Source organism: Gobio gobio, assembly GCF_949357685.1.
Source record: "Gobio gobio genome assembly, chromosome: 11".
Lineage (NCBI taxonomy): Eukaryota > Metazoa > Chordata > Actinopteri > Cypriniformes > Gobionidae > Gobio > Gobio gobio.
The window spans coordinates 46,166,113-46,181,850 of record NC_137104.1 but is presented as its reverse complement, the minus strand read 5'-3'; the positions used below and the strand labels follow the sequence as shown (position 1 = coordinate 46,181,850).

Below are 15,738 nucleotides of genomic sequence, written 5' to 3'. Positions count from 1 at the left end.
ATGATTGTTCAATATCTGTGCGCAAATAATAGGCTATGTTCTAAACGCCCAATCTTGTGCTTGACAGGTTGGCGTCACGCATCAATCACCCTCTCCCCCTCCCTTCCCTCTATTGTGTAACACTAAATTGTGCATACCTAATGCAGAAGTTTGAAAACAGGAACATGCCACCTCAAAACAAGTTTTAAATCCCTTATCAAGTTTTAAATCCCTTATCAATTCTCGTCAGCACAGTTTCTCAACCATCTCTTTGGGCTACATTTGTCAAATTATTTATATCAAGAACCAGAAGCATGCATTGGCTTTTTATTTCTGATACGTCTAATACGTTTGGTAACGGTGCAATTTCAGGTATGATCAGGTAAAACCAGTCCCACTAGTTGAGAGACAAACATGAAATGGTTAGGGGAGACGTCAAGCTTTGAGCACTCAGATGCTTTGATGATTCAGGTGACAAGAAATAAAACATATCGCTGAGTATTGCATATAGGCTATATTTATTGCCCTTAATACATCTATACAGACCTTAATAAATTAGTTGCTAACTATAAGATATTCGAGAAACCCGTCAGCCTGACCATATCAATTTGGTAAGTTTCACCTTATTTTATATACCGAGTTGTCTTATGTACAAGTCAGTTTGCACTTAAAATACGATCAGTGTAATAATGCTTTTGAATCTGAAATGTAACGTTTATAAAATATTATGACAGTGGACTGAATTAAACAATAATTCTGACAGACTGAGTTTGTTTGTGTTCGGAACAGTCCCGTATGAACATTTGTTTTAAATCTCTTTTTTTATTTTCAATTTTTAACCTAAATGAAATGTGATATAGCCTATCTGAAACAATTTAATGAATTAACCACCTGATTTATAACTGAGGCTATAAAATAATGAAGTAAAATGTTATTCACGTCAAAACAATATTACGTTCAATTATTTTTCACAAAAGGATGTATTTTTAAATGAATGATGCGTGTTTTTTTTTTTTTTTTTTTTTTTTTTTAAGTTAGTGTTTAATTCATGAAGAAAGGACAGACCGTGAAAAGTTATGATTATGACATTTTTACAGTGCAGTATTTTGAACTTTGTTAAACTGTCATTTAAAACTATGCCACTATCATGTAAATCATGTATCATTTTTCTGTCTTTTTAGTAACAAAACGTTTCGTCCAGGGACACTGCACGCAAAAGATGAACGTCTTCAAGAGACTGACATATCGCTTCATCACCTTGTCTTTAAGCTTTATGGCCATCTTTCTACTGTACACTCAAAACGCCCCAATGGACGATACCATAGACTCATTTGATGATTATATCTTCGAACCGTCATGCTCCTGTAAAACTTGCATCATGGGATTTATGGATGATGACTGGTTTGCTTATCATTACAACCCCACCATTCCAGCTCTGCTCAACAGAAAAAACAGCGCGTTACGTGGAGACGCGTTCAAATGGTGGAGGGTAAGACCTCAACATATAGGCGGGGTTCTGTCCGTGTGTGTGTGTGTGTGTGTGTGTGTGTGTGTGTGTGTGTGTGTGTGTGTGTGTGTGTGTGTGTGTGTGTTGTGTGCGTGCTTGCGCATAGGGTAGGGTAAGGCTAACATGCATTTTTAAGTTATCAAATAAAACGATAAAATAAAAGTAAAACTGTCATGATACAGGTTCCATCGTTAATTTCATACTGTAAAACATGAAAGCCCTATTAAGTGATACATTTTTTATATTATTCCAAATGTAATGACATGTTTTGGATTTTGAACTCAAGTTTATAAGTTTTCAAGTAATCTATTGCCTTGACTAGAGTTTAAAAAGTTATCTTCAAGTTAAGTTTATGCATGTTTTAATGGCAGCAGGTTTCTAAGTTCAAACAACTAGAAATATTTTACAACAGCAGTTTTCGATTTAGTAACTAATAATTATTTGATCCATTTTATTAAATAATTTCTGCATAAACATTCTGATGACAACATATATAGTTCAGCTTACTAAAATTAGTCATGCATGCCTGAGGAACGCCCTACAGTGAAAATGAAACTAAAATCATCATAGCCTTTATGATCTTTGCATGATAGATTAAACAAGATTGTTGTCTTGATGCTAATTTTGATCTTTTTAAATATTTGTACAGGGTCTACAACCGTCAAGGTTCAGCGTCAACTACACAGAGGTGGTGGACCAGCTGTTTTCTCTCTTTCCTGATGAAGAACATTACTCAGACGCTGGTCCGGATCGCTGCAGAACCTGTGCTGTGGTGGGAAACTCTGGGAACCTCCTGGGATCCAACTATGGTCAACTAATAGACAGCCATGACCTTGTCATTAGGTATTGTATTATTATAAATGTTCTCTACAGCAGTGGTTCGGCATCCCTGCATCTTTAGGAATAATCTTTAGGTAGCCCCTCAGCACCTGTTACCTGTTTTTCTCTCAGGATAAATAAAGGTCCAACAAAAGGTTATGAGAAGGATGTGGGATTTAAAACGACTCACCGGATTCTGTATCCCGAGAGCGCTGTGGACTTAGAAGAAAACACCCATCTGGTGCTTTTTCCCTTTAAGATTCGTGACATGCAGTGGCTCATAAGCACCTTCACCACTAGACACATTACACGGTGAGCACTGTTCAATAAAGCAATTAAATAATTATGAAAGAAAGGAAATGATGAGTTAATGTATATATTTTTCATATTGTTCTTCAGCACTTACACACGAGTCAAATCTTCAATCAAAGCAAACGAGGACAAGGTGAGTGTCCATGCCATTAAATCAATGTAAATGAAACTCATCATTGATAGATTGATTGTTAAGCCCTATAATAAGCAGATATGTAAATGTTTCATAAATGTTTTGGTTTTTGTAGGTGATGATCCTCCACCCTGCTTTCATAAAATACGTTTATGAGAAATGGCTGCAGAAAAATGGCAAATATCCTTCTACTGGCTTCATTACAATATTATTTGCCCTGCACATCTGTGATCAGGTAAAACTATTTGCATTTTACACATGATGATATCAACACAGTCTCGGAAAAAAAAAAACCCACACATTTAATTGAAAAATCTATTATAAGCAGTGTCATTCATCATAATACACAATGTATATAATGAACACATAAGAAAATACTGGTGTCAGTCCTGATATAGACCACTGAGTGCACACAGCTTAACCACAGGGGCCACTCTAAAAACAGTTTCACTTTAAAGAGTTGGCGAAGATGAAAAAAGCATGATTTCAAACAGTACTAATTTGTTTATCAAATTTTAGTTTGTGATCAAACAGAACACCTAGATTTCTAACGTATTGAGTTCCATATGGAGTAAGAGAACCAAGGTCAACATCAAACACAGTTTTCCTTAGGCCCAAATAGAATTATTTCAGTTTTATTTTCGCTTAAATTTAGAAAATTACTAGAGAGACAAAGCTTGAGTTCTTTTAAACAGGCCAACAGCGGTTGTAAACAATTTTTATCATTATATTTTAATGGAAAATCTGAGTATCATCAGTGTATAGATGAAAGGATACTCCGCTTTTGTTAGGTAGCATGTACAGGGTAAACAATACCGGCCCGAGGATTGATCCCTGTGGGACTTCACAATCAAGAGGTATACTTGAGGAAGACTGATGACCAATACGAATACTGAACCATCTATTGGTCAGATAAGAACGGAACCACTGTAAAACTGCGCCACAAAGGCCCACAGATATCTCCAGGCGTCTCAACAGGACCTTATGGTCGACCAAATCAAATGCAGCACTCAGATCTAATAAAACTAAAGCCATAGATTTCCCGGAATCAGTTTCTATGAAAATATCGCTTGAAACTCTTTAAAAGGTCAGGACTGTGTAAAGCTTTAAAACCAGATTTAAATTTTTCATGAAGAAAATTTACAGCCAGTACAACTCTCTCAAGAATCTTCGAGATAAAAGGTCAAATAGGATGAAAGTTGGAAAAAGAAGAAGGATCAAGGTTTGGTTTTTTAAAGGGATAGTTCACCCAAAAATCTAAAGTAGCCCATAATTTACTCACCTTCAAGTCATCCTAGGTGTATATGACATTCTTCTTTCAGACGAATAAAATCTGAGTTATACTACAAAAGTCCAGGCTAATCCAATCATTAGAATTGGATTCATAGTTGCTCTTTTTTTGAAGTCCATAAAAAGTGCATCTGCCCATCAAATAATCGATGCGTTTTTGTGTAAGAAAAATATCCATATTTAAAACTTTATCAAGTAAACTTTCGGCCGACTGCCTTCCCTGTTCAATTTATGGAAAAACGCGAACAGGTACGCTCGTCATGACGTCACGTACGCATCTTGAGTTTCACTTTCAACATTCAACACTTTTCCACGGAAGGTGGTGGGCCGAAAGTTTACTTGATAAAGTTTTAAATATGAATATTTTTCTTACACAAACGTGTCGATTCGCTTCAGAAGGCCTTTATTAACACCCCGGAGCTGCGTGGAGCATGTTATTTGACGGACAGATGCACTTTTTATGGACTTCAAAAACAGAGCAACTATGAATCAAATTCTAATGCTTGGATTAGCCTGGACTTTTGTAATATAACTCTGATTTTATTTGTCTGAAAGAAGAATGTCATATACACCTAGGATGACTTGAGGGTGAGTAAATTATGGGCTAATTTTCATTTTTGGGTGAACTATCCCTTTAAGATCAGCACAGCGAGTTTAAGACTGTTAGGGAAGGAACCAGTAGTCAAACATTTGTTAATAACCAATAACAGGCCAGGGCCAACTGTGTCCAAGGAAAAGAGGTGGAATAATATCCTGAGCACAAATAGTAGCTTTTAGGTGACTGACAATATCGTTACAGTAAACCAGGGGCCGTATTCACAAAACATTTTATCTTACCATTAAGAGTTCTCCTAAATCGGCTAGTTAGAAGCTACTTTTAGCCTTAAGATGTTTTGTGAATAAGGCCCCAGATCAATAGACTCAAACTCAGACTAGATGGAAGAACATAATGGAACATCATGCATAGTACATACTGAGTTAGACAACTGAGATCTTAAAGTTGTGATCTTATACACACAAAAAAACATTTTTCAAAGAGAGAAGTAGAGGGCTCTAAAGTAGGGTGCACAGAAGGATTTAAAACAGAGTTAATAGTAGAGAAAAGAACGTCTCGGTTACGAATGTAACCCTCATTCCCTGATGGATGGGTTACTGACGAAATGGGGGTTTCGCTTAGAAGCCAATCGCCTTTGAGATCTACAAAACGAGCCAATGGCATGAAAATGCCATGGGTTTGCGGAATTCGCATAATGCAACCCCGCCCCACCGCGTGGGTATAAAGGGTGTTACATTGCAGTCTCGCATTATGTTACCTGCTGAAGAGCCGAAGCATAAGCGCCCAGCCGTTCCAGCGGTACAGCGGTAGTGGCATGGGGACGCAACATCTCAGTTCCCTTCCTTCAGGGAACGAGGGTTACATACATAACCGAGACATTCCCTTTCAGTCAGTACACTACGAGTCATGTCAGTTACTGACGAAATGGGGTCCCAATTCAATCTCGCCACGACGGCTGTCTTCCAGCATCCTGCCCTGACCAGGGCTCCCTGACGTGAGTCTGAGCACGAACGAGGGGCTAGGCTCAACGCCAATACCAAGGTACACTGGGAAGCATATCCCACATGGAGAAATGCAACACAATTCCTGCCCGAAGGGAGGACTTAAAAATACACATATGACCCCCGTAGGATCTACATATGGAGCACTCTGGGGTATCCAGCCGCAGGTGGAATATTTCAACTCCAGGAGTGGCAAGGTGTCTTGCCAAGGGAAGACATGTGCTCAAGGAGACTTACCGTGGAAATACACATGTGGGGGTTACCCATAGGGGGAACCATGCACATGGAGGCACCTAGCCAAACACGAGGGCTGACCAACTGGGCATGCACTCTAGTGTCGGCATCAGCAGTGCTGGAGGAGCTCAGGGCCTACTGAGCAGCTCACCTGAGTAAAAATGCACATGCATCCAGTCCGTGAAGTGGAATGGCGCAGCAAGCGATGACACCTGAGCCTGTCCAGTTACTGGTTGTATACGAGAGGAACTGGCTACACTCGGAGATATACTCAATCTAGCGAATGTAAAGGTGTCGCCAAGCCTACAGAACTTAACCTGTTAGCGAGGCGCCATGCGCTAAGCCCAAGAAGAGGCAACACTCAGTGGAGTGTGCCGGAAACCCTAGGGGGCATGGTATGCCCTGAACATAGTCCAAGAGCATGCAACCTCTGCACGGAGAGAGCCTTCCCTTCTCCTGCACTCCATAACAGACAAGAACTGATTGAAGGGACTGAACACTGCGTTCTACGTAAGCGCAAGGTGCGTACTGGACAGGGCAATGCCAAGGCTGGGTCTGCCTCCTCCAAGGCAGCGCTTACAGGTTCAGCACTTGGAGAGGGGGGAACCTTGGGCACGTATTCAAGCTGGGGTCTCAGATAAGCATGTGAGAGTTAGCCAGCTCGAATCCCAGGCACCCTTGTCACCGATAATGCCTGCAGGTCACATATCCCCTTGAAAGGAGCCACACAATCTAGAGTGTCGCTTTCATTGAAAGGAACTTACCTTAAACTCAGACAGACTGCGAGAGCTCAAAAAATGGGGCACTCCGCAGGGTAGTAGTACCACTGTGAGGACCCAAGAGGGCATGTAAGACCTGCAGAATAGGTCTAAGTGGTCTAAGTCCACCAGGTCGAGGTGGGCCGAATAGCGGCCACCTAAACCTCTAGGGCAGAGGGGACAGCCATTGCTCCGCCCTACCTGTGAAAGATATTGATATTCCAAGGAAGAGGCCAGGTGACGAAGAGGTTCCACTTCGGCGCATAGGCCTGTCACATAGACAAGGCCCTGGCGGAAGTGAAGTAGCCACTACTGTGGTGGTAGGGTACAGAACCTGCCATGCCCGTTGGGGCCCACATAAGTAGGATACCACAGACCGGGACGTGGGTGCCACGGGTGCCCCATCTCTGAGTAAGGATCCTTCCTCAGAGGGATCGACCAGGGAGGTGCTGTCGCAAGGAGTAAAGAGTTCAAAGAACCAGGTCCGGCCGGGCTAAAGTGGGGCGGCCAAAGGAGCTGCTCCTTGTCCTCCATGATCTGCACAGAACTGCAAGATGGCTCACTGGGAAAACGCATGCTTGTGTCGCCCCGCGGCCTGCTGAGCCTAGTAGGCAATGGGAAGAGCTAGAGGGAGGCAACAGGATTACCTGAGCGTCACTGAGCTGTTCCCAAACAGCTGGCCATCTGGGGATGGAGTCTCCATTCCCCCGGAAGTGGCTGAACCGTGAGCGCTCCAGGCTGTACGACTCAGGTCTCCCGGGACGAATGTCACAAAGCAACCTCAGATGCTTCAGACTCCAATAAGGAGATGGCGGGCGAGTTGCGGCATCTGGTGGGAGCGTAGGTCACCTTGTCCGTAGACATACGCTACTGTTGCCGTGCTGTCTGAATGGGCCAGTACGTGTCTGGCCTAGAGCAGGGCTCGAAAGCGGTGCAAGGCTAGACGTACGGCCAGCAACTCGAGACAATTGACAGCCATCGGAAACTCGTTCTAAGGGAACTCTGGCCCGTAGAAAAGTGAGGTTCGCACGGGGTGAAGGTATGATGGCAGGCCAATGGGACCCAGAGCGTGCCCTGTTGCCATGCCCATCTCAGTTGGCCGGTTGGCCCACACAGACGTCCCCAGATAACCCTGATCACCAACCAAAGTACTGCCTCTCGTGGAGGAAGTAGATTGGGGTGTGATAGAGGGGACTCTCTCTCCTGCTTTTTTTTATTTTTTAAATGGAGATTATAGAGTCTCGATCGCAACACCACGATGGGCATGTTCCCGCAGTGGCAACATGAGTCATCCATGAGCGCGCACTCAGCGTGCACACCCACGCACGCCAAACAGCGATCATGCCCGTGAGACGGACTAATCAGCAGACCGCACCCAGAAACAATGCACGGGCGAAACGTCTTGAAAAAGACGTGCCGCGTGCAACTCTTTTAGAGAGGAGTTTTGCTCTGCAGAATGCCGAAGCGCCCAGAGAGAACGTGCACGCTGTGCTGGATCACTGCACAGATCAGACAGGAATGCAGAACTCGCTGGAATGCGCCGTAACACCAACACTCTGGAGAGACGCTCGTCTTGAATAGAGAAAGCTCAGGCAAGTAACACTCGGCTCTGAAGCAGAAACATAATGCGAGACTACAATGCAACACCCTTTATACCCACGCGGTGGGGCGGGGTTGCATTATGCAAATTCTGCAGACCCATGGCATTTTCATGCCATTGGCTCGTTTTGTAGATCTCAAAGGCGATTGGCTTCTAAGCGAAACCCCCATTTCGTCAGTAACTGACGTAACTCTTAGTGTACTGACTGAAAGGGAACTTGAGGTTTATGACAATTGTTTTTGATAAGTTCTGAAAAATATTTACATTTTGTGGCTTTTGCAGCTTTCTGAAACGTGTTATAAGAGTTTTTCAAAATTTCATAAGAAATCTGCAGTCTGTCCTTTTCCCACACTAACATTAACTAACAACATCAAAAACATAAACTAACACTTTAATCCCTAAATTTACTCTCCCAATGCAGTCCCTTGCAAAGCATGCTGGGAATTAAAGATCCACTGCACAGTTAGTAATGTCAACAAAAATGATTCACATAGTTTTAACACAAAAATTTTAGTTGCAAAACTCCTGACAGCTCTGTCTTTTACACAGGTGAATGTCTTTGGCTTTGGAGCTTCAAGTAATGGAATCTGGCATCATTACTTTGACAAAACTCGCACTCACTATAAAGGCGGCCCACATAAAGGAGACATTGAAAACATAACAATGCATCAACTTCAGCACAGAAACAAGATTTCAATATATAAAGGGCGTTGATGAAGAAAACAGTTATTACAGATTTTAAATTGGAACAAGTTTTGAGATTAATGTAAAAATGAAAAGCAGATAAATGTCAATGTCTTTGATATAAATGTTTGCTAACAATGTCAATGTTTTGGGAGCTGTGCAAATGCTGTAGAATGTCCTACTCTTTTCTCTATTTATAATGCATTATTGTACACGTTGTTCATTTATGTTGGAATTATTAGAACAATTTAAATTACAGTGGGTTACCATTGTGGAGAAGAGTGGAGTATTTGCTTTGGCTGTGGACTAATACAATTAATGGTAGCAATGCTGAAGGAGCTTTTCATGCTTAGCATTTAAGATGCTGATGTGTGCTATTGCTAGCTAAAAGTTTGTTGATTAGCTAGTGCAGTATTATAATTCAGTTATGTAACATTAAAATATATGAAATTGAAGTGCATGAGTCATGTAAGGGAGCCATATAAATTTCACTTTGAGACTACTTAATTGGGTCACTTAATTGTACACAATTAAATCATGTAAATCCAACACACTTTTTTTTTCAGTGTGGGATATTAAAGTTTAAATGGATCTCAATCTTGTGTTGTAAAAAAAACAAAATGTATTGTAAAAAAATAAATACAATTTGCCCTAAATTTCTGTTCCAATAAGAAATGTAAACAAAACAATGTTCATTTAAACACTTAAGATCTTTGATATTAACCATATTAATATAACATTTCTACTTCATATTATTAAATTAGGAATATTCACATTAAATGACTGAACTGCTCTCAGATCAGTGACCCTTAAATATGTATCATTCACTTAATAGTCTTTCGTAAAATGCAATATAACATTTAAGGTAAACTATCTTGCTGTTAAAAGACAAAACTTTATGCATTTTGAGGAAAAACAGTGTTTTGGTTGTGCTTCGGCTCTGCAAAAATGAGCAAGAATATGGTTATCCTACTGCTCATAAAACACCCTTATGAAAATTAAACATGGTTTTACTACAAATAAAACCAAAAACCATAGTTATAGTTAAACCATGCAAATTAACCATGGTTTTAATTGCTACTCTAACCATAGTTTAACCATGGTATTTGTGGTATTTGGTATTTGCAATGACCTGAACAAACTTGACATCATTAACTCATCGAACAGCAGTTCTGTCAGGACCACTATCGGCAAAGATGATTGACAATTAGCATACAGTTTGGATTGGCGGTATGACTCTGTTCTGGGCAAGAACTCCCTGCGCATCCATGCAGCCTAGCATGGATAAGAGCAGGGAGAAGAGCAATAAACTGCGATTCACTGTGTATTCTGACACCTTTATCAGAACGAGCATTAAAGGGTTAGTTCACCCAAAAATGAATTTTCTTCCATTAATGACTCACCCCAATGTTGTTCCACACCCGTAAGACCTCCGTTCATCCTCGGAACACAGTTTAAGATATTTTAGATTTAGTCAGAGGGCTTTCAGTCCTTTGAATGTAAGTGTAAGCACACTTTGCTGTCCACGTCCAGAAAGGTAATGAAAACATCATCAAAGTAGTATATGACATCATTTGGTTAGTTAGACTCTTTTGAAGCGTCGACATCATCTTTAGCATTCCCATTAATTTCTATGGCAGTGGCTTGACCAGTGTGGGATCCTCCAGAATGCTAACAGATAGTTTTCTTCAGGTTTTATAAACCTCCTTGATTTGAACAACAGCAGTTTTTGGACCTTATATGAAAAAAATCAGTATTTTTGCTATTACAAGGCTGCTATTGCAGAAATTACACATTTAGAGTTATGAGTTGGATATATGGTTAGAACTATGTTTATTTTATATGTTGTTACAGGACAGCAAAAGATAACCAACAAATCCATCATTTTCTGATTATATGGTACCTTATTATTTCTTGTATGTCTTCATTTTGCCCTTTTCTTGTCTTTAATATCACTTACAAAAAAGTAAGGTCGAGCATAAATACCAACAGACATAAGATGAGTGAGTTTAACATTCTTTGCATGCTGAGAGGCTCAGATTCCTGGTGTCATTCATGTGAAATATTTGCAAATACCAGCCAAACCCATTTTCCTTGTCAGTTAGATAGGTCGCTAAAGAATCTGAAGGGTGTCTTTTTGTCATCTAAATAAAGGAGACAATGCATGTGAAATTGAAAAACAGTGTAGTGTTCCTTTAGGCAGTTTTGAATGCTGTTTAATGTTTGATGATTGCGTTACTTTAAATTTGCTTAAGCAATGCTTCTATCACTTGTTTTTACTTCGTCTTCACCTATGTTTTGATCCGGACATTCTGTACTCTTTCAGAAAATACTTAATAGCACCCGCTATCGAGTAACAGTAAAAACATGGAAATTTCATCAATGGCGGGGAAAGAGTAAAGCAGATTTGAAGTAAATTCCTATATGTACACTACCAGTGGACAAGGCTTGTAAGGTAAAATATACTGTACAACAGTAAACCCTGTTACCTTTCTGAATGCGTAATTAAATCCCAAGATTTTTACATTTGTTAATTTACCTCCCTTGAGAAGACACTACGAAATTTATTAACACTTTATTTGTCTGATTAAAAGTAAAAAAAAAAAAAAAAAAAATGTTTATCTAATCGGCTCACTTTGCAAAGAATGACACTTTACAGGGTTTAATTGTTCACACTTAACACCATTATGGCAATCTAGTATTGATTCTGCAAAAAATCTTATTCAGTGGGAAAAAAATCCACATTCAATCATTGTTTTAAATGGAGCATGAAAATGAACATTGAATTGATCAACGTCTGGTTTGTGTTGATGATAAAAAATTCAGATAAACATAAAAACATTTTCAGGCTAAGCCTGCATTTAACAATGGAATGTATTCATCTGTCAGTCTGGGAGTGATTTTGTGGGAGTGATGCACCCGTTGCATCGCCTGCAGTTGAATAACCATTTGTGCCAAGTCATAATAATCCTCTTCATTTTATGATCGTTTTACGGCAGAGTTTGAAGTAACATTCTATAGGCCTATAAAATTTAGTTCTGGGGCTGGTTTCACAAAACATTCATAACATTCGTTTTCTAACTTAAATGTTGTATTCTCCCAAAATCATTTCTTAAGAATGTTCTTATCTATTTTCTTAAAATGAATATTTCTTAACATTACGCTAAAGACAAAACTTAAGAATAATTTGAATTCCTGAAAAGAATGTTTTAGGAATTCAAAGAAAATAATGAAAAGAACCAGCATTAACTTCTTAAGCAATTTGAGCTACAGTAGCTCGTCTGTGCCAGTATTCTCTCCCCACGTGCATCAATGAGCCTTGGCCGCCCATGATCCTGTCGCCGGTTCACCACTGTTCCTTCCTTGGAGCACTTTTGATAGATACTGACCACTGCAGACCGGGAACACCCCATAAGAGCTGCAGTTTTGGAGATGCTCTTACCTAGTCGTCTGGCAATCACAATTTGGCCCTTGTCAAACTCGCTCAAATCCATATGCTTGCCTATTTTTCCTGCTTCTAACACATCAACTTTGAAGAGAAAATGTTCACTTGCTGCCTAATATATCCCACCCACTAACAGGTGCCATGATGAAGAGATAAGTGTTATTCACTTCACCTGTCAGTGGTCATAATGTTATGCCTTATCAGTGTATGATGCCTAGATATGACCTCTGAAGTGACACCAATGTCCGATAATATAAAGAATTATCGCTCATGTTTATGCACAAATAACGGCCTTTGAGGACTTATGGCCCGTTCACACTAAGAACAATAAAGATAACGATAAAGTTATTAGTTCTAAAAATTGCTCTAAAAATAGCAGAGTCCACACCACAGCGATAACGGCACATGTAAATGATATTGTTGGAATCATTCTCAGAAGTTTTTTTTTTTTTTCAACTGATGAACGATAAAAAACGTGGACAGCCAATCAGAATCCTTCCAACTTTAAAGAGCTTGAGCTTTTAAAGCGGCAGGCGACAAAACTGCAGCGCATGCTTAGAATGAACAGAAAGATATTGCCTGCTGGTGTTGACGCTAATATAGTTATCTTTATATTTATCTCCAGGGTGCGATTTGTTGAAATGTGAACAAATATTCTATGATTATGTGGTTTGTGATTTATTTTTATGAATAAAAAAAACGTTTTCATTGAGTTGATCTGCAGTCTTTGGAATCAGGTAACACCAAAGCCTGTCATCAGAAAAAAAAAATCTTAATATACATCTAAGAAATTTCAAGAACTGTACTTTTTTCTTTTATTGTTCCAGAGAACACGGCACATTTCAAATCTCTCAAATAGGCACTGTTCATTTGTGCTGTAAAACCAAAAATTTTAACTATGTTCCTTCCTTCAATGAGAGTTAAAAACCTGCACAGCGCCAGCACGATGAACAAGACTGTTCCGCCAGAGATTTATAATGCCTAATAATAAACAGTCAAATGCAAACAAATGAATGTCAAAATGCGTTGTCGAGTATTTATGAAAACACAGTCAGTTACGTTTTAAGTTAACGTAAAGCACAAGCACAAATGAATGGCTCCAATTTAGAGCGATTTAAGTTTTGGTGGTTATTTAATTTTATGTGAGACTGTGTTCTATCCATTTCAGTATGTGAGCGGTGTGGAGTTTTGTGGCTTTATTTTTATCATTTGATCTGAACAGAATTCTTTTGTGACTACATGCATGACATTCTACAAAGCTTGTCATGGAAGCAGTATGGTACATCTTTTTAGATCTTCAAAAAATGTTAGGGGGTGTGTGAACAGACAGCAGCTTGATGAGTATAATGCAGGTGGTGAATGAAGTCTGTTCTAGTTCATCATTAAAATCTATTTTCACATTCATTTTGACTGAGGAGGCAAGATAGCCCCCAACACAGACACACACCACACCCTGTGTGTGCGTACATATTTGTTTTATCTGAGGAAGGGAAATGGTTACAGTGTTACAAACCAAGCACAAATGAACAGCGCCTATAGAGTCTGGGAAACTACGTCATTGCGCATTGCATTATGGGTAGTCGCCGCCATGTTTTAGGACACGCTCAGGAGCGTACAATGATAACAAAGGTGAATCACCTGAGGAAAAAACGACTGTATTTACTTTAATACTTTTTAAGAACTCTTGCTTGCACTCACTTATAATAAATGGACTAATATTTGAATCTCTTACGTTCATGAGCGCTCAGTCGTGCGGCCAGGACATTGCACATATTCATCACGTTTCATGCAATCAGAAATCAGACGGCCGCCTTCTATCGCACCACACATTGGTTTGTCTTTTGCAGTTTATTTTTTAATAGCCTAACTAAAAAGTCTGTATCTGATATATAAAATAATAAATATACTTAGCTTGATCTCAGCCAGTGGATAATTTATTCAATCAACATAGCCTATATCATATCGCCCTAATTCCTTAACGTTAAAGCATTAAAGGATAACAGAATATGGCTCGTAATGCAGCTTTTGAAATTATTTGTATTTGAAAGCGCTTTAGCCTACAGTACTAAAAAGTTTTACTGGACTTAAATGGAACAAGTACAATATTTCCTTCTACTGAGAGAAGCTGAACAATTAAGCATTTCCAGACGCGTTTCATGCATTATTTATGGTGTGAGCACATTCAAGCTGTTCAGAAAATATTCATCTGTAATATCGGCTATAAATAATAAATACAAATTATAAAGACACATTTTGGCTAAGTTGTTTATTTCCGAGTGTTATGCTGCCTTCACGTGCTCTCGGAATTATTGTAAATAGGAGTTTCCTAGGTAAAAATTGCACGTGAACGCGCTCCACCCCTCGAAATATGAACGAGATGAGTTCATACTTCATAATCACGACTTTAGAAGTGGGAATTGTCAAATTTCCGATAGCACGTGAAGGCAGCATTACTTTCACTTACTTTTGTTATTTCCAAGCTGGTAAACTGAAATATTGCGCATGATTTGAGATATGTTTTCCACGCAGGTTGTAAGAGCGGCTATGACAGTTCATAGCACAGCAAGCGTTCACCATTCTAATGGGTTTTTAACTGTATAATACAAGTTTTAAAGTCTACCTCCACTACTACTCATTCTCTAATGTAGTGTCTGTGTCCTAAAGTCCGCGAATGCATTGCGTTGGTGACGTCACGTTCCCATTCTCTATAGAGAGTGATTTAAGTTTTGGTGATTATTTCATTTTATGAGATGCCAACTTTGCTTGTCTGTGTTCTCTCCATTTCAGATAAAAGTGTGCGAGTGGTGTGAAGTTTTGTGACTTTATTTTTTTGCCAAATTTTTTCGACAATCTTGGTGAAATCTTGTCTGGCTATAACCAGACCAAGCTCAATTTAAGACTGAACATTGGTCTGGGGAGTCTGCTCTGTATTTTCTACTGCACACGCGAGCATAAACGAGCATAAATTAAATGACTCTGTATGCAATTGGATAGTCCTTCAACCAATCAAACCACAAGAGGCGTGATCAACGGGCAACGACACATCGCTTTCTCTATCCGTCATCGTGATAATCCCTCCAATAGCGGGCCAGGTGGATAAGCCAGTCAGTGATTGGTTCCCGCAAAAGTGTATCAGAAGCAGTAGAAATAAATGTACGGGTTTCCAGACTGAGTTGCCGGGCGAAATCAAATCGCTGGCAGATCAGGCTGAGTTTATCCAGTCTAGGTGAAATCACTGTATTGTATAAAATTGAACCAATTAAACATAAAAGTGACTGAAACGACTGGGACTGAAACGAGTGTATAAACTTCCTATTGTCAGTGTACATAATGGTGATTAATGTGTGTTGTTCTCATAGGTGATGATTACATCCTGCTTTTATTAAATGTCCATGAGATATGGTTGCTGAAAAGCGGCAA

The 15,738-nt window shown here is 39.6% G+C and overlaps 1 protein-coding gene across 1 annotated transcript; it reads left to right on the top strand.

The window, feature by feature from the left end:
* The first annotated feature begins 275 nt into the window (after positions 1-275).
* LOC307133373 (CMP-N-acetylneuraminate-beta-galactosamide-alpha-2,3-sialyltransferase 1-like) lies at positions 276-11,456 on the top strand. Its single transcript, XM_079828435.1, has 7 exons — positions 276-590; positions 1,161-1,468; positions 2,136-2,329; positions 2,438-2,617; positions 2,705-2,750; positions 2,866-2,985; positions 8,739-11,456. The coding sequence occupies exons 2-7, from the start codon at positions 1,199-1,201 to the stop codon at positions 8,901-8,903; spliced, it is 975 nt and encodes a 324-aa protein (XP_079684561.1). The 5' UTR covers positions 276-590; positions 1,161-1,198; the 3' UTR covers positions 8,904-11,456.
* The last annotated feature ends 4,282 nt before the right edge of the window (positions 11,457-15,738 follow it).

What these genes read in the sequence shown, in the direction of transcription:
- LOC307133373 (XM_079828435.1), top strand. Translation starts at nt 1,199, where the DNA reads ATGAACGTCTTCAAGAGACTGACATATCGCTTCATCACCTTGTCTTTA. An exon ending in AGCCATGACCTTGTCATTAG is followed by an intron (nt 2,330 to 2,437) that starts GTATTGTATTAT and finishes TTTTTCTCTCAG; the next exon opens with GATAAATAAAGGTCCAACAA. An exon ending in TCAAAGCAAACGAGGACAAG is followed by an intron (nt 2,751 to 2,865) that starts GTGAGTGTCCAT and finishes TGGTTTTTGTAG; the next exon opens with GTGATGATCCTCCACCCTGC.